The 25,633-nt window shown below is 33.0% G+C and overlaps 2 protein-coding genes across 2 annotated transcripts; both read left to right on the forward strand.

Annotated features, from left to right (window-relative positions):
- The first annotated feature begins 11,039 nt into the window (after window positions 1-11,039).
- LOC126749592 (uncharacterized) lies at window positions 11,040-12,107 on the forward strand. Its single transcript, XM_050459309.1, has 2 exons — window positions 11,040-11,217; window positions 11,497-12,107. Exons 1-2 carry the CDS (start codon window positions 11,196-11,198, stop codon window positions 11,934-11,936), a joined length of 462 nt encoding a protein of 153 aa, XP_050315266.1. The 5' UTR covers window positions 11,040-11,195; the 3' UTR covers window positions 11,937-12,107.
- A 1,752-nt stretch (window positions 12,108-13,859) lies between these two features.
- Window positions 13,860-24,344, forward strand: LOC126749589 (glutathione S-transferase-like). Its single transcript, XM_050459305.1, has 5 exons — window positions 13,860-14,024; window positions 23,431-23,579; window positions 23,643-23,810; window positions 23,890-24,035; window positions 24,133-24,344. Exons 2-5 carry the CDS (start codon window positions 23,447-23,449, stop codon window positions 24,286-24,288), a joined length of 603 nt encoding a protein of 200 aa, XP_050315262.1. The 5' UTR covers window positions 13,860-14,024; window positions 23,431-23,446; the 3' UTR covers window positions 24,289-24,344.
- Window positions 24,345-25,633: the final 1,289 nt, after the last annotated feature.

Here is a 25,633-nt window from a genome sequence, read left to right on the forward strand (position 1 = left end):
AAATTTATTATAAACTTAAAAAAATATCTCTTAAACACGCAAATTATGGTAACCTAATGTGACCGTATTTTATAAAATGGTATTTTTGTTTTTAATAATTCTGCACACCTGATCTTGCTAATTGTAAATATTTACATTAAAATTGAATTCTCACTCGCCTGTTATCTACTCTCCGTGCTCGCCCCTATACCGTTCTCGCTCGTCTTTGGATTCTTTTTTTTTCTTCTTTTTTTGTTTTTCTTTTTGCCCAGCTTCATAGCCACTCGCTAGTTCATTGTAAAATGCACATATTGTCCCTTTTGATTTTGGTATGGACCTTATTGTAAATACATAATATTACGTTTTTTAGAAAATAGTTTATTTAGGAACACGGGTTGTACAGCACATGTACAAGTAATCTATGTACTTGCATGTGTATTTTTTATAAAAATCGCGTTGCACTCCGATTACCAAACAAATTGTTGTAATTTTGAATTATTTGTATATTCATGGAATTTTGGTTACTACCATTTTTTTGTCTAATGAAAGTAAACATTGCTAGCTATACATTTACATCTTATTGTTCAGTGGTATGTTCATTATGTCACCTTATGTATTCTGTAAAGAATAAGTTAAAATTTCAATTTGAATAATTTTATTGGTTTTAAATTATTGACGTCTTTTTCAGTCATAGTCCTGATAATGGGGTACGGTTAGGAACTTAATAAATATATCTGAACTGCTAATGCATATGGCCACGATACCCAAAAATGACCACTGCCTGGTGGCCGCCATTTTTATAGTGATTGTGTCCTTTTGATGTTGGTCACTCTGAATATTTTTAGTGTTGCCAACAAAAAATATATTAATAACGGTAGTGAAGTTGACAACGCTGTCGTTTGACGTGTGAGTATAGTGGATTGCCTAGTTTTTAGCGATTTGTAAATAACGCTTGGGTATATCGTCTGCAACAGCCGATATAGCTTCCTCCTTATTTAATACGTGGATAATGTATTTACCATCCTTATTTAAACGTATTTGGTTCACTGTTTCTCAAAACCAAATTATTGTGAATTGTCTGTGTTTATGATAGAATAATATATAGAGTTTATTTTTACTATATAAACCCTTGCAAATTATAGACCTTTATAAAATCATCTATAGTTTGATTTTTATAAATATATTAAGATTCAAAATTATCAGAATAATAAAACAAATATTTTAAAGTGCATGCATCTATCCCAAGTCAATTGAAACTTTGTCTCATTTTAGGTGAGGATGACTTTTTTTCATAAATTTTAACGAAATTCTGAAAGAAGTAGAAGAAAAATCACAGTTCTAACGCAAGTATCTTAAATTCTTAACTTTTTTGTATTTGTAAACATAACCTCTCGAAAACTTTAATTATTTTGTTTCCCTACAATTGGCACAACTGAAATTTGTCAGAGTGGCCAACATCGAAAGGACACGATCACGCAAAATGGCGGCCCCCTAGTAGCGGTCATTTACTTTTCATTGAATTGGCAGTCCAGGTATTTTTATGTATATTAAGTTCGTGGGTACGGCTAAAAACGATAGGCAGATATTAATATATTTCTTACGCTGTATATGTTTTATTATTTACATGACTTTTTCAAGATTTTGCTGTAATCTGTCCTATTCTCTCTTTTTTTTTACATTTTTGTATTGGCTTCTTTATTGCATCATGCCATTTAAATCTTTTTTAATTATACTGTGTATTCTCTCGGTAATGCACGAGAACATAAAATGCTTAATTTTATGTTTTTTTTTACATACAAATATCGTAAATTCACAAGTTTGCCAATAACCTTTTTTGCCCAGTATCGATGTTTTCCCTGTCGACAAGAGATTGATGTATATTTTATTGCGTGGTTCGATTTGGATAAAACATTGAGACCCTTGAGGCTCTGGAATCCGAAATTCCCGACCGACAAGAAACTTTATATCAAACTGCGGGATTGCTAAAATGATGCCTCCGCTTTTTGCTACCTCCCCATAACCTGTTATTTAGGCGAAAAAATACTCTATACAGAATCGTTAATATTTTAAAATAAATATTTTATTTTGAGACTACGGCCAGATCTTAATTTTACGCCAGCGTAAACTATAAATCTGTGATGGAAATTCCGATATATCAGCAAGAAATGGAGATGCGTCTGATTAGCTGTCAGATGAGACAGGACTTAAAATTCATTAAAGGAATATTTCTGGCATTTCCCAGTGCGGATTTAAGCTAGAAAATCTATCGCATATTACCAGACTTTCCGTTAGATTCGATGTACCAGACTGATGTGGATAATTGGAATGGGAACGAAAAATAGTTGACGGGTATGTATACTGCAATTAGTAATAGACTAATGGAAGAGATATAATAAAAGTATTGAATAGTTTAATAGTAAATATCTAAAAAGCAGTAAATATCTAAATACCCGTTAATAAATAAAGACCTATTGGATACAAAAATAGAAGGTATTCGATAAAATAGAAGTGAGTCGCTGGCAAAAGTTTCATTACATCTGTGTGCGTAACAAACTAGCGTATATTTTTTTAAATTTTCTTTATGCTTCCATCCTGAATCTGAATTAATGCTAATAACACTGCATAGCTAGAAAGACACAACTTTTTTTAAAATTCATGGTTTTTTCATGGTATACACATTATACAATCGTGTTTTACGGGAAAAGCCCCATCAAAATCATTTTTTACTTTTTCAATATGTTAAATAATAACGCAGATACAAGAGGAGTCTTAAAATCACGCTGTAGATTATAAACTAAGACCTTCCTGCGAAAAGATGGCAAAATTTAAAGAGATTAAACATAGGGTAATCCTTTCCAACATTAAATTTCCTATTTATTTATATTGACACTAGAGGCGTTACCTCAGCATTTACTTTTTTGCCAATTTGTTGGACTCAAAATCAACATTTCTCAGATCTCGAGAACTTTGAGATCATACTACATTAAAATTTGTATCCAGCACAAAAAATCTTGGCTTAACTATCAACGAAAATCTTAGATTTAGTGCACACGTTCAGACTATAACAAGAAAAAGCTTTTGTGCGCTGAAATGCACTCGTTGGAAAAGTTTATGCGACACACTAGTACTCTCACATTTTAACTATGGTGACTTTATATACGGTCCATGTCTTACAGCTGCTCTGAACGCATGCTGTCGATTGATATATGAAATCAGGAAGCATTACCATATTACTCATAAAATTGTAGAATCTTATGGCTCAATATGCAAAAACCGTAGAAAACTACATCTTTCAAATTTTGTGCATAAGCTTCTCAATACAACTAACACCTCGAATACTCTTAACAATAAATTTCTGCCAAGGACAAGCATTCATGGTCACCATATTAGAAAGAAAAACAAATTCTCCATCCCGTTACATAAAACATCTATGTATAAAAGATGCTTTTCATATAATATTATACCTGATAATTTTAAAATATTTAATATTAATAAATTTAATAATACAAAATGCATTTCTTTTTATTTAATCAACAAACTCACCATGAATAAGAAATGATTTCTTTATCTTTTCTTTTTTTATTAAAGACAAAAAGACACTTAAACTGAGCATGTTGAGGTAATTCTTAATGCAAAACATGAGAAAATAACCAAGAAAAGCATATCTGACTTGTGTAATAAACCAACCTTATAATATATTTGAAAAATTTATAAAATAATATTGGCATTGTATGCTAAGCTGGACTAGGTTTTAAAATTATTTCACAATATAACCGTTGATTGAATATTCGGCACTACATATCCAGGGTCGTTTTAAGAAGTTATTAGAATTACACCCTGATTTTCCTAAAGAAGTAATGAGTTTGTCTACTCAGTTAAATTCCATTACTGATAGGTTAGAAATGGCTAAGCGAACTTTGACAACGAGCGTAGAGGAAATTTTGCAGGTGCCGATTGCTATTGAGGCTTCCCCTGGAAAGTAACTCCCTTCTGGATCATCCTCTTCCTGTTTCTCAATCTCAGACAGAAGTCTCACAGCATCTTTCATCCAATGTGATTTCTTCGACGGCATCTGTAAATCCAGGTACCTCCTGTTCTTTTCGGCTTGCTTCAATTCAGTTCACTCAAACAGCATCAACTTTTTGTGACCACACATCGACACATTTAGTTCAGTCACTTCATACCATTCCTTCTACGAACCTTATTTCACAGGATCCAGTTAACCCAATAACGTGTTCTTATTACTCGCCATCGAGGAACTATTCCTTTCCTCCACAGTCCAATTCCACCTTGAGATGGAATGTACCCGTGTTCACTTCTGCTAATGCTAATGATGTCACAATTCCGTTAGATTCCGATGATCTGGCTAAGAGTTTTTCAACAATTTCAAAATGGCATTTGCACTTTGATGGTTCTGGTAGTGTTACCAATTTTATTAAGCGTGTGCATTGTGCAGTAATTTTATTTTCGGACACAGCCTTGTCTTGGTATAGATCTATAGGCGGTAATATCAGGTCATGAGAAGAATTGAAATGTAAACTTAGGTCTGCCTGTTTATCGTCAGAATATGAAGAAGATATTTGATGTGGTTTAAGGAATAGGACACAAGGTCCAGTGGAGAAGTCGGTAATCTTTATTGCACAAATGCGAAAATTCATTCGAAAGTTACGTGAACCTCCATCCCAGGAAATGCATCTTCGCATTATACGCCGAAATTTATTCCCCTCATTGCAACTTGCACTTCACAATTTTACCAACATCACAGAGCTGGAACTTGCAGCACAAGAGATTGAGAACATCAAATTGCGAACTCAACGCATGCAACCTTCTCCAGTAAGCCCTAATAATGTCGCCGATCCTGAGTTGATATATCAGCGACCAAGAAATCCTCGTGTATATACAATGAATTCTTCACCGCACCTTTAGAATTCTCGTGGTCCGGTGGTTTGTTGGATTTATCGTCGCCATTGACTGGCTATTTGAGTAACACTTGTCCACAACCCTTTCGTCGACACTGTTTCCGTTGCGGTCGGGAAAATGTGACTACCATGTCCAAATTGTACTAGGTCGGAAAACCCAAGAGCGAACTGTTAGTTAGTCGAGAGATCAGTTCGATTTCTAAGGTCTCGACTAGTAACCCCAGCTCCCCTATTCTAGATTACGTCTTCGCACAGTGCAATGGCGATGATCGTCCTCATCTCGAAGTCTCGATATTTGGTAAGAAATTTATTGGCTAATTGGATTCTGGAGCGAATGTTACTGTTATTGATTTAAGCATATGGAATATATTACAACGTTCAGATATACAATTGTTATCATCACCTTTTTCTCAGTGCAATTTTGGAAATCATAGTTCTAGTTAAGTGATTGGCGCAATTAACTTAACTATTGTTTTGTATAATTGGATAAGGTAGCGGTTTGCAATGTTTTGGTAGTAGAGAAATTGAGTTGTTCTTTGATATTGGGTACCGATTTTTGGAAAACTCTTGGTGTCGTTCCTGATTTGCAAAATGGTTGTTGGTATTTTGGTGAGCCATCTCAGGAAATCTGTATCACTGAAGCCATTATTCCCCAGGAAACGTTAACCCCAGAACAGCGATCCGCCTTGGATAAATTGACTTCAAAGTACTTTGCTTTAATGGGTGGTAAGCTTCGTCGAACAGATTAAGTGAAGCATTAGATTAATATTGGTAATGCCCAACCCATTCGTTTACGCCTATTATTTAATCAACGTTATAACTATCTACTTTTTAAAGAAAATCTCTACCTGCAGATAAAGCTTTTATATAAGGGTCTTTTGTATCCCACAGTTTGTCGTTGTGTCTAATCATTCTTTAAGTAACTTTCTTTTTCTACAATGTGTGCGTACATTTACTCTAGAGAGATTAGGTAGGTTAAGTAAGAGTAGCCACACGGCTAGACTTCGCCTCCCTTACATCCCTATAGAAATGTATGTATGTTACTCATAACGGTTAATTATTTGTTAAATAAAAGACGTTTATTATTATTATTATTATTATTATTATTATTATTCTGTTTTAACTCGCTGATAGCGGTGTTGTCAGTTTCATCGGCCTGAAGGCAAGAGGAATTTTGCTATGGTAGATTTAGGAACTTTCGAACAATGTTGCATGTATTCAGTATAACAGATTTCTGTATAGTGACAATCGTCCACGAGAAAAAACCCAATGCGTTAAGGTTTTTGGACAGTGTTAAAGGGACAATTCCAGTGGATGAAATAACTAGAGGGAGTATATATACATTATCTTGCCTCCATTGTTGTTTTATCTCGTGAGCTAGATCTGCGTATTTAGCAAGTTTAGTGTGTGTCGTTTCTAGGACATTATTGGTATTTGGCACTGCTATATCAATTAGACAGGTTTTCTTTTGGGCTTTGTTTATTAAGATTGTATCTGGTCTGTTTGAAGTCAGCATCCTATCGGTCAAAACAGTTCTGTCCCAGTAGAGGCGAAAGTCGTCATTGTCAAGTACAGTTTCTGGTTTGTACTGGCAATAGGGGCAATTTTCGCCAATTAGATGATAAAGTTTTGCCAGTTCTTGATCAATAATTTTTGCCACACAGTTATGTCGGTGCAGATATTCAGCAGCTGACAGAGATGTGCATCCTGATATTATAGGTTGAATTGTCTCCGGTACGCGCAGGCATTTTCTATATCGATCGTCGATTACTTTATCATCTTTAGTAATGTACTTAAGGTAATTTCTTGTGGCAATCACTTGGTCTTGTATAGCCATCATAAAGCCTTCAGTTTCAGGAAATAGATCTCCACAAGTCAACCAGTAGTTCGACGTTTCATAATCGACATGTTCGGCATTAAGTTCGTTAGGATGCTTTCCGTGTATTGCCTTCTGCTTCCATGTGTTAACTTTAATGGCTGTGTGCTCTGATCTTGTTAGAGTAATGTGTTCTTCTATCTCTGTACGGAGATTCAAGGGTGTGTATCCGTTATCCTCTAGCACCACTACTCTATGAAGAGAAGACGTTTCCCTCATAGTGAGGAAGTATTTCTGAACATCTGCTACTTGTTTTTTAAAGAAAAAAGAAATATCAGTTAGTCCTCTACCACCCTTGGATCTGGGAAGACTAAGTCTTTCGATGGCTGACTGAGGGTGGTGTGCTCGAAACATCGTGAGGGTTGTTCTGGTCTTCCTCTCAATCTCCTCTATATCAGTCTTTGCCCACCTAATGACTCCAAAAGAATACGTTAGGACGGGGATAGCGTAGGTATTAACCGCTTTAATCGTGTTCTTACCATTCAGTTTAGTTTTTAAAATTTGCTTAAGAGGATTGATATATTCTTTTTGGAGGTTCTGCTTCATTTTCTTGTGCTCTGTATGGGCTGACTGATGTACGCCCAAGTACTTATAAGTTTCGCCTTCTTCCATAGCCGAATGAGACTACCATCTTGTAAAGAATAATAATTTTTTGGTATACAAGCCCCAATTATTGATATTATATACCAGCGAGCCTAAATTGCATAATTAAAATGGAAATGAGTAAATTAATATGAAAGCAATGTTTCGTTGTTCGAAACGGAAAGTGAAACCCTCAAACCCCATAAACTTCCATATTAATCAAAATCTAACATTAATCTAAGCGACTTGGAATTAATTCAGCAGCCGCTGCCGGTTCCGTCTCAAATTAACATTTTTTAATGTCAACAGGGTGGCAACGAAATTTCGGGACTAAAGAGAGGAAAGACAGCAAAAACTCGTAAATCGCTACATACAAAGTGGAAGTTCAACGCGGAACTTTGATAGCGAAATTAAGCTTGACAAATAAAACGTTGTGCAAATAATTGTTTTGGGAGAAAAGTCGCAGATTTAAGGGTTCTAAATATAGTGCTGCTTTTAAAATATTTATAAACCTAAAAAAAGTCAATTAAATACCTAAAAATTGTCTTGTTGAGAGTGAATTCAATTAAGAAATGGTCAAAAGCGGATTTTAAACAAAAGCAGACCTTTCTTCTCTCTCATTAAGTTCTCCTTTTAATATAATATTATTGGCAGGTATTTTACTTTTTTAGGGTATAGGGGCGAAGCGAAAGGTAAAAAAACATTAATTTTTTTTCTTTGATCGTAACTTTTATGCATTTAACATAATTTATAAAGGTACCCTTGGAGAATCTGTTAATAATTTACGTTTGGTAAATTAAATGACCACACTTTATTTAAAGAGGGTCTTTAGAAGTTAGAAAGGTTAAAAATTAAGGCTTTTTCCGGGCAAATAAACGAGGATAAAGTTATTTATAATTTTAATCCCTTGATCTTTTTATACATAGTCGCGCATCTGTCTGAAACACTGATCGTGTTTTTCTTTCGGCCGTAATGACTTATATTTTATAATAGCCAGGAAATTGGAAAAACGGTCTTAAAAGGGTCCTTAACCCTATCGAGATTTAAAATGAAAATATAATAATAATAAAAATAAACAAAATTTATTATTTTTCATGACAGATTTACAATAATATGTACGGAAAATAGTAATAGAACATGAAAAATAAAAGGCCATGTCAACGCAGCCGTTAGGCAATGCAACTTTTTAGGCCCAAGTAAATACCAAATATAACAAAATATAAGAATGACGCTTTAAAATGAAAAAAAATATATAAAAATGTTAGATAATATAAATTAAAAAGGCAAGCACATATACACATATTTAATGCATTAAGGAATAAGGAACGGGAAAGGGAAGAAAAAGGATTACTGCCGGGATAAATACACATATATTACGAATAAGAAAAAAAATGTATATATATTTATTTATTATTTTACTGGCGAGAGAATAATAATTGTTTAATTTGTTTTTCAAAGGTAGCACAGCATAAGACAAATGTTGAAATGTTTAATGAGTTAACAGTATTGGCAAGATTATATGAAAAACTTCTTTTAAAAAGTTCTTTTCTATGTCGCGGAATAGTTAGTAGATGTAATTGTCTAAAGCGTCGGTGGTGAGTATTTATTCGAAACTGGACTTTACTGTATAAATATGAAGGGGTTTTTAATTTTAAAACCTTGTAACTAAGAGAAGCAAAATGTAATTTTCGACGATTGAACATATTTAACCATCCTATATCGTTAAGCTTATGAGATATATGCTTAAAACATTGAACACACTACAATTAACATTAACTGCTTGGGATTGAGCGCAACATCTAGACAGGGGCAGAGTTAAATGTTGCCAGTGTTTACTTAATTTTATCAGAGGAAAATAAAGTGGGATAATAAATCATTATAATTAGCAGAAACTGAATTGCATTCTTTATTATAAAGCAAAAGAAAAAGTGAAATCCCTTTAATAACCAAAACTATTTTGTACTATATTTACACTAAACCCTAATAATAATTAATATTTTTAATTTGGATTCTTTAAATCACCAAATTTCCTTACACAGCGGGAACGCTGTAGATGTCTTGAGTGGTTTCAGTGCGTTTTTTCAATTAATATTAAGTCTGAAATGGGTCACATATATTGGAAAAAAAGGAAATTTTAATCGTTCCTTTCGCAGGCGAGTTATTTGTGAATTATCTATTAAGTATTGCATACCAAAATATTAATAAAAATGTGTAATTAAGTATATTATTATAATCTAGCAAATTTATTGCTTATTCGAACTCGAAATGCCGCAAAATTAATGTGTGCAAAAATGAAGGTAGTGTTTGGTCAATATCCAGCAACCAAAATCGAGAACGCAGCATATGTCGTTTGCCAGCATTATATTTATAGTCGGCGCCCATTATTATTTAATCAATTTATCAACATCTCCTAGTGTTCCAAAGGTATCTTAATGATTTTTTTTGTCTAGATATTAACAATGGATAACTTAATCGGTTTATAGTGGGTATAAACAGCGACAAACTTTTTTTGCAAAAAATTTATTAAAAGGTTAACTTCCAAAGGATTTGAATTGAACTTTTTTCTGTAATATACAATAAATATTTAAACGGATTTGAGATGGTTGCAAATCTCTACAAACGAAAGTTTTTTGATTACAAATTATTGAGTTAGATGTTATAAACGGCTATAACTGCCAAAAGATATTGAGAAAACTTTTCCTTACAACCGTTAGGAGTTATATAGCCCTTATATTTTTTAACATCTAACAATTTAATAATTTTTTACCAAAAAACTTTTGTTCGTAGAGGTTTGCAACTATCTCAAATGCGTTAAGATATTTATTGTAGGAAAAAGACTAATTCAAATCCTTTGGGAGCCTTTTTCATTTCTTTAATATTCGAATTTTAAGTATTTTTCACAAAAAAACATTAGTTTGTAGAGGTTTATAACTACTATAAATCGTTTTAGTTATTGATTGTTTAAATCTCGACAAAATAATATTAAAATTCCTTGGGAATTTCAGGTGATACGGGCATTATATCGATTAAATAACAGCGGGCGCGGACTATAAATAGGTTGCTAGCGAACGACATATGCAGCGTTATAGAATTTTTGGGTGCTGGATAATGATCGGACGCTAGCTTAACACATAAAAAAAATATCTAGAAAAAAAAACAAGGTGGCAACATCGGATACTTGCATTGTAAACATAGGAGTATTCTACGTTGTCAAGTTGCTTGCCAACTTTTTTGTCAGGAATCTTTTTTTATTCTAAAAAATTTGTTGATTATTCTCGAAATATATTAGTCAGCAAATAAAGAAAATTTTTAGAGAGTATATTCTTTACCTGTTAAACAAAATACAACATATTAAAAAAATATATAGTGGATTAAGTAAATTATATATTGAATGAAAAATTGGAAAGTCGATTTGACATCAATGTCTGAGAGATGGTGAACTCAAACAACCTCCCCTATGGTTTGCAGCTAGGCTTATTCTAGGCATTCAATGCTTTGAGAATATATGATTTTGGCGACGGATTCTAAAAATAAGAGAGTCGACTTGATCTAAGCATGATCCATACACAATATTGCAATGCCTGAAATTGGATAACACTAAAGAATCACGAAGATCCTTTTTTGAAAAGTCTTGAAATAACCTCCTCAGACCCTAGGTTGATACCTGAGGATTTAATTTTTTTTTCGGCGCGCTGAAGCAATTAGCCGCCAGTTCCCGATGGTATCATAAATGATACATAGCCAAATATGCGCACACATTTTTATTTCGCCGACGCACGCTGTAGTGGTGAGGTTAGGTTAGTGTATTGTTTACATTTGCAAGTGCACGTTGCATCATTATGCCTTTTGACCAAAATAAGAGTAAGTAATATTGTTCTTGCTTTTTTATTGTTATATATTGACGGCAGGTAGCACATAGAACATGTGTAATAAAAAAATTCTCTCTTAGTAATCTAATCGGCCGCAAATGGTAGACTTAGTAAAGGTATCACCAGTGATATCTTGGGTCTCTAAGACCACAAAAATAAATGAATTGCTAGGAATTTGTGTGTTAAATATAAAATAATATTTTGGGTTTTTTTAATTATTTGCCTTATTGAACCTCATTATTTCGTCACTCGTCTATGAAATAATTTTTAGGGGCCTTAACCAGCTTCGAGCTAGAAGAATTAGTTCTTAATCTGGACCTAGACCAATCAGATATCGGCGATTTATCGTCGGAGAGTGGGGATGAAGGAGATGTGGACTTGGATTTGGTTAATATTAACCTTGATCATCAGGATGGATTAGAAAGTATAGAGGATATGGAGATCGCAGAAAATATGAGTGATTCTTCGGATGACGAGCCTCTTGCCCATTATTTACCAAGCTATGAAAAAACTTGGTCCCGTGTCCGGGAATTTGAACCATTCCAGTTTAACTTTAAAAACGAGAACATTTCCACTCAATTAAATCAACCAAGTATGTACCTAAGAAAATACATTTCTGATACTTTCTTTGAACAAATGGCACTTTTCACAAATATGCGTGAGGTTATTGAGACAGGTCGTTCCCTTGAAACTTCTGAATATGAATTGTGAAAATTCTTTGGAGCTTCCATGTTGATTGGAATTTATGGTCTACCGAGAATAAGGATGTACTGGGCGCGAAGTACAAGAGTACCCATTGTTTCAGACACAATTTTAAGAAATCGGTACTTTATATTGCGATCACGGGTAAAACTTGTAGAAGATCAGAGGGTTACCAATGAAGAAAAAATAATAAATAGATTCTGGAAAGTAAGGCCTTTATTGGACATGGTGCAAAGAGGATGCCGTTTAAATGAACAAATGAAAACAGTGTCAATAGATAAACAAATGATTCCTTTTCATGGCTAAGTAAAAATGCGACAATTTGTTAGGGGTAAGCTAAATCCAGTGGGATTAAAAAAATTCATTATGACAACACCTGAAGGGAATTCCGTTGGACTTTTATCTCTATAAAGGAAAAGGATCATCTGTCGAATCATCGCTATTTAAAACACCAGAAAAACTAGACGTAGGTGGCAGAATGGTGCTAAAGCTGACCGAAACTTTGCCGATAGGAGTATCAGTGTATACTGACCGTTATTTTACTTCAATATCTTTGATTGATGTTTTTTTGTCAAGACAAATAACTTTGGCTGGTACAATAATGGCTTCTAGAATTCCCAAAAACGCAATTCCGCAAACTGATAATCAATTAAAAAAATTGGGTCGTGGATCACATGACTCACTCAAGAGAGGAGATGGAAAAATTATTCTGACTAAATGGTTTGATTCGAAACCAGTGCATTTTGCTTCCTCCTGCTCTGGTATTGAACCCCTGGGTAGTTGGAAAAGATGGTCAAAGACCGAAAATAAATACATTAGAATTAATCAACCCGCAATAGTTGCCGATTACAATGGAAAGTATGCAATGCGTGAACGTACCAAAAAGTGGACAGTACGTACAATTTATCATTTTTTGGATTTTGCCGTAGCTGCGTCTTGGCTGATACCGACAAAATGCTATTGCAGAAGGCTTGCGGAGAAAAGAAATCTTAGATTAGGTTGACTTTAAATAATCAATTACCAAAACTCTCGTTTACACTGATATTCCTCAAGCAGATTGCGAGCAAAGTGATTCTGATGGTAACGCCCCGAAAACAAAGGAAAATTCATCCTATTCCAGATAGAAGAGAGAGGAAGCAGGGAAACACTCATCTACCAGTATTTACCAAACACGACCAGAAATCCAGATCAAAATGTCGATATCCGAAATGTGATAAATTGACATTTGCTAAGTGTACCTCATGTGACGTATATCTTTGCTGCTCCGCTGAGCGAAACTGTTTTGCTCTTTTTCACCAATAAAGTTTTTTTTTGAAACTTTTTTTGTATTTATTTAAACTTAAGGTATCAAATATGATACCTTACTTTTTACAGTAAAAAACAAAAAAAAAATATTTTTTTTGATATTATTTTTTTATATTTTGATTTGAGTTATTTTTTGGGCCCAACACTACAAAAAAGTACGTGTTTTAAAAAAAAATGTTTTCATTTCACCCACCTTGTGTCTGAGGAGGATAAGATATTAAGACTTTTCTTTGTTTCTAGGTGCGTTTAAGGGCACTATATGCTTTCCTTAATTTATCAGTTATATGCTCATGAAATCGAAGATCAGAATGAATAGTAGGAAGGATTTTGAAGTATTAGTTATTATAATAGGGGTGTCATTTATTTTTATTTTGAGTTCCTCGCTTATTCTAGATCTGTGGCTTTTATATCCTTCAAATAAGGCAACTGATGATTTTGTAGGATTTATTTTTAAATGATGTTGTTTGGAAACTGAAATAAATGAAAATATATTAAAAGGGTCACAATGTACTGAAAAAATAAAAATTCCAGGTCCACGTATTTAAAATAAGGTCATCAAAATTGCCTTAACAACGTGTTTTTTGTCAACTCATGAAGCATAACAATTAAAAGCCCGATGATGATAAGTCAAAAAAGCACATTCATGATTAAGCGCGATTCATGATAAATAAATTGCGACTGCGCATCACTAATTTAAATACTCTTTTTACAAGATATAATATATAAATATAGTGTCAAGGTTACAGTCTCATCAGTTAATCAGTAAACCCGAAATAATCAACAGTGCAACAGGTGAGTCAATATTACGAAATTCGCTTTTTATTTATCTATGGTAACGTTGTTTTTAATATAAAATTATGTATTAAGTGGATTTGTTGGTGAAAAATTCTTAATAATATTATAAGTAGTTACTTTTGGCGAAGTATTTTATTTCAAAAAGATCTATATTAAGGTCATGACATAGTAAATTCAATTACTCTTACTACATGACTTTTCCAATTTTTTATAAGAGACTATAGATACCTTTATGAGATTTTAGAATTTCTTTCTTGAAGAATTCTATTTTGTATTTTGTTTAGCTACTTTTTTATTATTTTTAATAACAGAAAGTCCTATTATTAATGTTTTACTAGTACGTTTAAATACTCAGCATTTATAATATACATAGTCTAGGCATGTAAAATATTTCTGAAAAGAAATGTTTTTCTTTTCAAAAGCTGGCATTAATAATTTTGTTTCAAAACACTTTTTAATAAATTTCTAATATTTTTTAAGTGATTACTGTATAGCGCTAGAGAAAAATATGAAAACTATGTGTGGTAAAATTCATATTTTTAAATTATGCATATGTACAGGGTGGTGCGATTTCGACTGTTTTAACAGAAAACTCGTATTTTTGGAACAGATAAAAAAAAATTGACTTAGATGTCATGAGCTCAAATTTTGTAAAAAAAAATTTAAAGTTATCAAAATTTTACTATGTCAAACTGTTTGGCCGCTAAGGGGCGTTTCTTGAATTTGGTCGATTTCGGTAATTAGCCATAAGTTTTTTGCTATTAAAGATAATTGACTTCTGAAAACACTTTCTCAAAGTACTTTTTAATGATAAATATTTTTATGTTATATATTTTGATACAGGGTGTTTCATAAAGTTGATATTCCAAACATTTTTTTTCTTATGGAGCACATTATTTTTTTATAAATTCTTAAAGCCCTTTAAATCCTCTTTTCAAAAAATTAACAATAATTTTTAGGCATATTTACAGAGTTTAATAATAATTATAAACTAATATAACAAACTAGAACCATTTTTTTCAAAGTAAGGGTTCAAACTGAACACCTCCTTCTCGAATACATAATAAACACCTTTTTCTAACTGATTTACCGTATTTCGATAGTTATTCCTTTAAAAACTAAATCCTTCAATCTCCCTCATAAAAAAAAAATCTAACGGCGTTAGGTCGCAAGACCTAGCAGGCCACAATATAGGTCCCCTAGTACCAATCCAATGATCCCGAAATTTCTGATTTAAAAAATCAATCGTAATTCGTGCGTTGTGCGAAGGACAACCGTCTTGCTGATAATACGTGTTTCGAACTCTTGCTAATGGTAAATTTTTCAAAAATGGTGCAACATATGTTTGTAAAATATTTACATAATCTTGAGCAGTCAAAATTTCATTAAAAATTAAGGACCCAAAAATCTACCTCGAAAAATTCCAACCTACTACAACATGTGGATTTTCTGTAGTCCAGTAATAGGAATTATACCTATTATATATTCCTGAAGTGTCTATTCGGCTTTCATCTGTCCAAATAATGTTATTATGGAAGTTTTCGTCCAATCTGCACTTATTGACATACCAATCACAAAATGCAATTCTTCTCTGAAAGTCGCCATCCTGAAGGTGACGAACTTTCCTAACCCTGTAGGGTTTAAATTTGTGCTTTTTAAGCGTTTTTAAAACTCTGGTTTTCGGGCTTGGGCGGCTGTCGAATAACGACACGAGTCCATGGTAGCGAGGAAGAAGAAGAAGAAGAAAACTCTGTTTTTCTCAACAGCTATTTCCTCTGCTACTGCTCGATGAGACTTGTTAGGAGGATCTAAAACCTCACATATTATATTAAGTTCCTGAATTTCAGCTTCAACATCATAAGTTTTGGGCCTTGGCTTTTTAAAACTTCCGTGCTTCACAAGATTTAATTTTAACACTGGAAATATTCTTTTATCTGGTTGATGCCGTTCAGGAAAGGTATTTAAATATAATTCACTGGCTGCCTCGGAATTTTCATTAGACAGAAAATAGCACTTTAACATGTCAACTTTTTAGTAATTTTCATAATTTTTTTTTAAATTCTTTAAATATTTGAGCACTATATAGCTCTAAATACAGGAAATTCAAATATGTTACTAATAGGAGAAATAAACAATTTTCTATCTGGCTGTCACATATGACATGTGCTGTTTTTTACCAAAGCCTACTTCTATAATTCTACTTCTTTCATATCCTGATCCTCTTCCCATGCTCCCACTAGATATGTTCTTTCTTTTTCAGTAGAATATTTATTATTAAATTTTTAAATTATTGTTTTCTTTTTAATTATTTTTTTTGGCCTCAACAGAATTCAGGGAGCCTTTTGTGTAAGGGTAATATCTCTGTAAATCTGCATATTATGGCCTGTTGATCACCTTGCATTATTAGCTTTTTTATTTTGTTACAAATTCTTCGATTTTTTGTGTTGTTATTGGTAAATGATGAAATACTCAATATTTAGTGGAATTTTGTAATATTTGAAATTTTGTAAAAGTTAATACACCTACTTATCAGTTTTATTTTTTGTACTTAAATGCTGTAATTTCTTGGTGACTAATAAACGTCTTATTATTATTATTATTATTATTATTATTATTATTATTATTATTATTATTATTATTATTATTATTATTATTATTATTATTATTATTATTATTATTATTATTATTATTATTATTATTTACAGCCAGTTAAGGCTCGCACTCCCTCTAAGGGGGGGGGATCATTTACTTATCCCAGATACCTGCGATATCAAAAGGATTAAGCTCTGTGGTCTGTGGGGGCCTTTTCGGTGTCCTTAAGTGACCTGAAATGTAGAGTTATTCCCTAGAAATTTCCGGGTGCTGCGAGCAGTTGCCAGTAGTACTGCCTTTTGCATGTGCTTATATAGATGTTCGCCTGTTCCTAGTTGTTTAAGGTATTCCAGTAGACTTTTCGGTATTACACCCGTTGTCGATATAACAATTGGGATGGTCTGAACATTATCCATTCTCCATTGCCTTCCGATTTGAATTTCTAGATCTCTGTATTTGGCGATTTTCTCAGTGTGTTTCTCTTGCAGATTATTGTTGTTCGGTATGGCTACGTCAATTAGAGTTGTTTTCCTGGAAATTTTATCTATTAAAATAAGAACTGGTCTATTATGCCTTACATGTTAATCGGTAAGTACACTGCGGTCCCAATATAACTTATATCGGTCATTTTTCACTACGGGTTCTGGAGTATATTTATAATACGGAACCTTCTCTGTTGTAATAAGTTCCAACTTCATTGCCAGCTCTTGAGGTAAAATTTTCCCAGCTGAGTCGTGTCGTTCTTTGTATTCTGTCACTGCAAAGGCCTGACATCCTCCTGTTATGTGTTGGATTGTCTCTGATGTTTGGCATCCATACCGGCATTTGTCGTTTTGTACGGACGGATCTCTAACGATGTGCTTGAGATAATTGTTGGTATAACCTGATCTTGGATGGCGAGTAGAAAGCCCTCGGTTTCTGGAAACATCTGGCCTGATACCAACCAATAGTTCGACGAAGCAGTGTCGACATGGTTTTGGCTGATCTCATTAGGATGCCGCCCATGAAGGGGCTTCTCCATCCAGATGCGGAGTTTTTCCTGGTCCGTATGATGGTAGCTGCGCGCTTCCTCGCTCTTAAGTTGTAGAGGAGTGGAATCGTCTATTCGATTTATTGCGCGATGCAGCGTGGAATTTTCTCCTTGCCTGTAAAAATAGGATCTTAAGTTAGTGATTTGTTTTTCAAGTTGTTTACCCAGATCTATTAATCCTCTTCTCCAAGGTGGCGGGGAAGCATTGTTCTTTCAGTGGCACTTCGAGGGTGGTGGTTGTGCGTTTTAGTAAGTAGGGTCCTCACTTTTCTTTGTAGCCTTTCTATGTCTGTCCTACTCCAATTAATTATCCCAAAAGAATAACTAAGAGCTGAACATGTGTAGGAGTTAAGTGCCTTAAACATATTTTTGCTGTTGAGATTGGTTCTCAAAACTTGTCTTACCCTTTTCACAAACTCGTTAGTCAGTTCGCATTTCATTGTTTGTTGTTCAATCGTTTGTGATTGTTTCATCCCCAAGTATTTTTCGTGTGAAGCCATGGGCGATGGTCTGGAAATTCTGCATCTGATATTCTCCTGGCTGAATTTTTCCTCGGATTATATTGAGAGTACGGCATTTATCCAGTCCAAATTGCATGCCGATGTCGTTGGAGAACTCTTCTACTATATGCAGCATTTGGTTTAGCTGGTTCCTAGTTGCAGCCATTATTTTTAAATCATCCATATACAGTAAGTGATTTAACTTTGCAGTCTCGGTGTTATTATCTCGGATGCTAAACCCATAGTTGGTAGAGTTAAGACGGTTCGAAAAAGGGTTCATAGCAAGGCAGGACCATAATGGGCTCAGTGAGTCCCCTTGGAAGATTCCTGTTCGAATTGGAATGTTGTTTGTACTTACTGCGCTTTTACCCTGTACTTCGAGCTGGATCGTTGTTCTCCAACTTGTCATAGCGCTCTCTAGAAAAGACAAAGTATTACCATCAACTTTATACACTTTTAAAATGTTTATAGGCCATTCGTGTGGTACTGAGTCGAAGGCTTTCTTATAGTCGACGTAGGTAGTAAAATATTTCTCTTGTTGTGATATGCCTGGTTGTTGATGACAGAGTCGATAATAAGTTGTTCTTTACAGCCCATAGAACCTTTAGCGCATCATTTTTGTTGTGCGGCTATGATGTTGTTTTCCTCACAGTGTTGATGAATGCGCTGTGTTAAACATGAAGTGATAATTTTATACAAAGTAGGTAGGCACGTTACCGGTCGGTACTTAGACGGATCTTGTGTGTTGTTCTGGTCTTTAGGCAGTAGATAGGTTACTCCTTGCGTTAGGAACGCTGGCATTTCCTGTGGGTTAAGAATAACGTGGTTAATTAATTCTGAGAGTTTAGGATGCATACTTCGTAGTTTCTTTAGCCAAAAGTTATGAACTCCATCTGGGCCAGGTGATTTCCAATTATGCAGTTTTTGGATAATCTGGTTGACTTCCTCGATAGTGAATGGTCGATGTTCCATCTGGCTATATTTATTACTGTTTTGTTTCTCTTTAGTAACCCAGCTTGCGTTGATATTGCATGTTGTTTGAGTTGCAAGTTGTTTGGCCCAAAAATCTTGAATTTGTTCTTTCGTGTGGTATTGCTTGTCTGGGTGATCTGATTTTGAATTTAGCTCTCTATTAAATTGTTTTTCGGCCTTTTCAAAACGAAGATTGTCCCGTTTTTGGTTATTACTGGTCTTGTATCTTCGTAGGCGCCCTGAAAATAAGGAAAGTTTCTGTTTTAGAGTATCCAGGCATTGTTAAGCTCTATTATTTTCTGGTTAATGCCGAGTGTGGATGTTGTTTCTCTGCAAAATTTCATCAACTTTCTGTTTTAGTCTGTTTGTTCATGTACCCCTCAGATATTCTGTTAGTTGGCCGATATCTTTTCGAAACCTCTGAATTTTTCGTTGAAGTCTGGTCTCCCATGGCGGTATCGGGAGCTCGGTTCTTGCAGAGTCATTGTGGGTCCTTATCTTAATCTTCATGGTTTTAGCAACGGCAGTTGCTGCGCTATATACTAAAAGGTGAAGAGATTACATGTTATTAATATTTAAAAGATAAGGTGGAAGAAGTTTGGTGTTTAAAAGTTCTATAATTTGACCTAGTTTTTTTTGAAGAGTTTACTTTTGGAAGTTTGAGTCTTATCAGTGGGTTGGTTCCCTCAAATTCTAGCATCGCCCGTGCCATTTCTGCAGATAGTTCGTGATATAGCTCAGAATTGTCTTCTTGGGTGTTTTCGGTAGTGTTAGGATCCTGTGTGTTATTTAATACGTTTTCTATTACAGGTTGCTCCTGGTCTTGTTCGTTGTTAATTTGCGCTTGTATTTCTTCTTTAATGGTATTGAGTCTTGTCTCTGGAATTAGGTGATTACGCATTATTACTCGATACTGGTCTGCTACTCTCTGTTCGGTGACTTGGAGATGTGGATAGATTCTCCTAAATTCGGCATGTAAAGGTTGTCTGTAGCCGATCATTTCTCGTCCCAGGTTGGTCAATTTAAAGAAGCTGCGCATGACGGTTTCATTCCGTCATTATTCATTATTATTATTATTATAAAAATTAAAAAACTTGGAAAATGGAAAAATGACAATGTAATATCAGAAATATCGGAAACAGCTAAAATGAGATATATGGTGTTATATATTTTTGAAAAGAGGATTTCAAGGGCTTTAAGAATTTATAAAAAAATAATATGTGTTCCGTAAGAAAAAATATTTTTTGGAATAACAACTTTATGAAACACCCTGTATAAAAATATATAACATAAAAATATTTATCATTAAAAAGTACTTTGAGAAAGTGTTTTCAGAAGTCAATTATCTTAATTTAATAGCAAAAAAGTTATGGCTAATTACCGAAATCGACCAAATTCAAGAAACGCCCCCTAGCGGCCAAACAGTTTGACAGTAAAATTTTGATAACTTTATATTTTTTTTTTTACAAAATTTCAGCTCATGACATATAAGTCAATTTTTTTCTATCTGTTCGGAAAATACGATTTTTGTGTTAAAACAGTCGAAATCGCACCACCCTGTATATTAAATAACAGTTAAAAATAAGTGTGAATACTTTCATGATTTTATAAGTGATATTTTATGTCCACATTATTTTAACACTATTTTACTTAAAAAAATGTCTACACTCTTAACCTAGTTAAGTTTTACTTTTTTGGAACTATAAATTAAATAACAAAAAGGCTTTCAAAAACTATATAAAATAGTAAAAGAGGCAATAAAGACATAAAATGAAATGAACAAATATCTTGATTATAAAAATTATACTTTTTTTTTTTAATTCAAACATTCTCTCGTTGGCAACATCCTTAATACGACAGGTTACCAATTTATTATACAAAATATGTAAGTATTGTATCAATGTATATTTTTAGAAGCTATATGTAATCAATCCTAACCTAATTAAATTTCTTTGATCTCATTAAAACAAATCTAATATACGCAATTTACTACTAATATTTATAAGTTCTCTAATGTTTAGTAAGTAAATATTTCGTTAAAATTATAAAATATGTATCCAATGAAACACTTCAATCACCATTAATCGTTTAAAAGAAGCTGCCTCAATCACACATTTATTTATAGTGTAAATATTTTTTTTTAATTAAGTAGCTAACTTTACAAAATGCCATAATATGACATTTAACAAAGAAGTTCAATTATATTATAATTAGTTGACAAAAATGCTTGTGAAGCTTAAATGTATGATTTTAATGAATTTTAAGTTATTTACCATTAAAAGATACCTTTGATTTAAGGTCTTATTTGTTAAATATTAAACCAGTATTCATAGAAAACTGTTGAAATCTTAAAGACCAAAATCTACTATTTAAAATCTGTTAATGCCAAAAAACTCTGCTATTACTTAACAAACCATAATCATTATGACACTATTAACATTTTAAAAATGGTCGTTCATTCCATTAAGATTTGTATTAATTTAACAAACTCTGTTATTAAATTAATAAACCAAAATTACTGTAATAATGTTTCAGGTTTGTTGCAGAGTTAATCCATTAAATCTACATATTAACTTTAAAATGCAATATAGATAAGAATAGATAAACATTTATTTAATGCATCTAATGAATTAATATTTAATATTTTGGATTTACTGTTTAATATTAAATAAGTCCGTTTGATTAAATCAACATTTTTTTGACTTCATCAGTATTGTTTTAAAAACTCTTCAAGACCATCAATTCATTTCACTCACAAAATTCTATTGGATTAATATTCCTATAAAAACATATTGATTTTAACTAATTTGATTATATCTAGGAGGTTTAATATTCGTTTTTGAGATCATTGAATTCAGAAACGAATATTGAAAAAAAATTGTTGAATTTTTAAAAATTACTTAATATTAAATTTTAAGGACCCGTTCATAGATTATTCTATCATTTATTTATTATTAACTAATATACTAAGTTATTGAATATACAGGTATGTATAAAATTTGTTAAAATTCTATTATTAATACATGGATTTCAATTATTAATTAGATTTTTATAGATTGTTTAAGTTAATTATGACTGTTTCGTTCTCTCTCCTTTTGTTACTTTTCGCTAATTTTACTTATTTTTAGTTAACATAAGTTTTCTTTAAAGTTTAAGATATTTAATAATTAGTTCGGTAATACTGTTTATTTTGGTTTATTTACATTGATTTTGCATATAAAAGTTCACCCGGTATAACACACGCGTTTCTTGGTAAATTCTTAATATTTAAACTCGACCTATCTTACATTTCCTTACTCTCTTACTCCAATGTTCCTTCCATAAAGCCTTGCTCTTTTATCCTACTTTATCTTATGGACCCCTCGAGGCGAGAGGAGTAAGCTATTTGACCGAGGTCATCCGCCAAAAAACTTAAAATACGGAACAGGTGTGCGATATCGGAAAGCAGTAGTACTACGGCAACTATTGAATCGGTACCTAAATCTCATGCGAGATAATACCGAAGTGCATCACGTCTTTTTCAATTTAATGAAAGCTGATTGTGTGGCACCTCATAAATATGGATTTAAAAATAATATCCAAAAGTAATTTATAGCATTTAAGTTTGTTTAATCTAGAATATGTGAATAGGCAGTTTCTTATTTATAAGTATGTAACTAAATATCTGTGTGTCCAGAAAAGTCATAAATAAATACTTAAGTGCCTTATTTAGTTGACAGATGTAGGGCCCCGGCACTGAATAATAGTTGTTTGGGACTGAAGAGAATTTAGTTTTAAGTTGAGACTCGGAAAGTAATTGTATTAAGATTGTGCGAACCATTTTTGAGTTTTAATTAAAACAGTTAATTCAATAATCACTGTTTTATTTTGCCCACAACAATTGGAGTGTTCCTTCTATCAACGTCCTTTACTTCATTTATTACTAGGGTAAGTCGAGTCATTTTTTTTCCTTTCACGTTAAATTGTGTCTCTGCTTATTTTGTTTCTATTTTATTTCACTCATTACATAGTCACTAAGGGTGTGCGTCAGAAACAAAAGGATCACCTTATTTCAGTGTGACTGGAGCAGCAGCCCTATTTTTTTACAGTCTGACCTTGATAACTTGATAAATAATTAAGATCGAAATAACCTTGATTTAGGTAATTAAACATATATTATAAACAGGCCCGAAACAATGACATTTTAATTCTAGAATAAAGCTGTATAAATTGGTCATATCTCAATTTTTGCTGCATATTTTGTCCATAAACAGTTTTTTTTAAGCATTGAAATACTATAAGGTCTATTAATTCAATGCTTATTTTTCAGAATTAGCAACAAAAAAATGCCTTCATACAAATTAACATACTTCGATATTCCCGGCATAGTTCAACATATAAGATACATTTTGTCATACGCAAACCAACCATTTGAAGATGTCCGTCTAAATCCTGCAGATTGGCCAAAACTAAAAGAAAGTATGTAGTATTGGCTTAACTTTAAATATTTTAAATTACTTTAAACTTGCATTTATTCTCTAGAGTTTCCCTATGGAAAATTGCCCACGTTTGAAATAGATGGAAAAATATTTAATCAAAGTAACGCCATCGCCAGATATTTGGCAAAACAATACGGATTGAATGGTAAAAATGACTTGGAAACCTTGAAAGTGGAATGCTTAACTGATACTTTAGTGGATTTGAGGAACGGTAGGTACACTATACACGTCCGATCAATTTCTTTCGATTCCAGTCAGTTTCTTTCAAGTGACTCAAAAATATTTTTCAGGATTGTCTGCTATTGTTTATGAAAAGGATGAAGCAAAAAAAGAAGAATTAAAAAAGAACTTAGTAGAAAACCTGTTTCCGACTTATCTTCCAAAGTTTGAAGAGATCGCTGCCAAAAGCACTTCTGGATGGCTTGTTGGCTCTCAGGTGGGTTGTAAAATTTAAAAAGTGGAAAACTATTATTTTATCTCTTAAATCAATAACAATGTTAACAGATTCACGAGAAATAAACACTTATTTGCAGATTACATGGGCAGACTTATTTTACGCTTCGACCCTGGCTATCTTTGAAGAAAAATTCCCTGGCCTTTTGAAACCTTATCCAGCTTTAACGGCTTTGGTAGCAAAGGTCGAGAATATTCCTAGCATTAAAGCGTACTTGGAGAAACATAAGAAATAAAGTTGTATTTCCATATTTTTTATACTACTATTTTTTTAATAAACACGTTTAACTTATTAATGACTTATATTGACGTTAATTTCAACGTCACAGCACTAGTTTTAGTTACTACTAAAAAATCTAACGATTTTAAAAAGGCATAATTATAATGTTTGTTTCTGTATATATAAGACTTTTTATTTGCTAACATTTTTTTTGAATTGACAATATTTCAAATATTGAATTTTTAATATTATGAATATTTGTGAAATTTTAGTGAAGATGATCTCATAAAAACGTTGAAATAATATAAGAATAAAGTTATCAACAAACTTTTTATTTTTGCCCTTAATCTATCAAACATTCTATAAGAAAATAAAAAGTTACTCTGAAAGATTCCTATATGTAAGAAAAGTCTTTTACTTACCTAAAAGATATACAGGGTGTTTATTTGAAAACTTCCCACCACGGATTTATCGAAAACCACTGTTTAAAAAAAAACGCCGAAATACGTCGAAAGGTTTGTCAAGGAGGACAACTTTCTAACCTAAAATTACTTCACCCCCTTTCACCCATTGCCCCCGAGGGTCATCCCCTTAAAAATTGTAAATGGCAAGGGGTATCGAGTAATAGCTTGTTTAAAATGTCTTTCGAAGTCTTTTATTTTGACGTTTGATTTTTTTTAATCGGTCGATTCATTTTCGAGAAAATTAGACAAATCTTTGTTTATCTTAATTTGTTCAGAATGAAAACAAAAACATGAAAATATCAGTTTTAATTTCAATAAGTGTTCAAAATGTTGCCCGTTTTTGGACAAACAATGATATAGGCGATGTTCAAATTCCTAACGGACATTTTCAAAAACATGTTGTGGGGTACGAGGGCGGGTCAATAAGTCCGTGACTTTTTGATTTTCCCGCCCTTTAATGGAAATGGCAACTCTGCTCCTGTCAACAGAGAACTGTCAGTTGACGCCTGTCAAAATTTGAACAAGCTGCGTCATTTAGTTTGTGTTTGACAGCTGTTGATAGCAAACTACCACTCGTTTTGAGAAAAAAATGGAAAAAAGTGAATTTCATGTACTCATTAAGCATTATTTTTTACGGAAAAAAACCATCACTCAAACCAAGGCTAAGCTTGATAAATATTATGGGGACTCTGCACCATCCATTTCCATGGTAAAGAGGTGGTTTACTGAATTTGGATGTGGCCGTACAAGCATGGAAGATGCCGAACGTTCTGGACGCCCAGTCGAGGTCTCTACATCCAAAACAATCGAAAAAATTCACGATATGGTTTTAGCCGATCGGAGATTGAAAGTGAGAAATATTGTGGAAGCCATAGGCATCTCACATGGTTCAGTAGT

The sequence above is a fragment of the Anthonomus grandis genome, unplaced genomic scaffold (genome assembly GCF_022605725.1).
Source record: "Anthonomus grandis grandis unplaced genomic scaffold, icAntGran1.3 ctg00000340.1, whole genome shotgun sequence".
NCBI lineage: Eukaryota > Metazoa > Arthropoda > Insecta > Coleoptera > Curculionidae > Anthonomus > Anthonomus grandis.

Excerpts from the sequence above, each read along its gene's own strand:
- LOC126749592 (XM_050459309.1), top strand. The coding sequence starts at position 11,196 with ATGCCTTTTGACCAAAATAAGA. Across the intron at positions 11,218-11,496 it reads GCCTTTTGACCAAAATAAGA|GGGCCTTAACCAGCTTCGAG; the intron begins GTAAGTAATATT and ends AATAATTTTTAG.
- LOC126749589 (XM_050459305.1), top strand. The coding sequence starts at position 23,447 with ATGCCTTCATACAAATTAACATACTTCGATATTCCCGGCATAGTTCAA. Across the intron at positions 23,580-23,642 it reads TTGGCCAAAACTAAAAGAAA|AGTTTCCCTATGGAAAATTG; the intron begins GTATGTAGTATT and ends TTTATTCTCTAG. Across the intron at positions 23,811-23,889 it reads TTTAGTGGATTTGAGGAACG|GATTGTCTGCTATTGTTTAT; the intron begins GTAGGTACACTA and ends AATATTTTTCAG.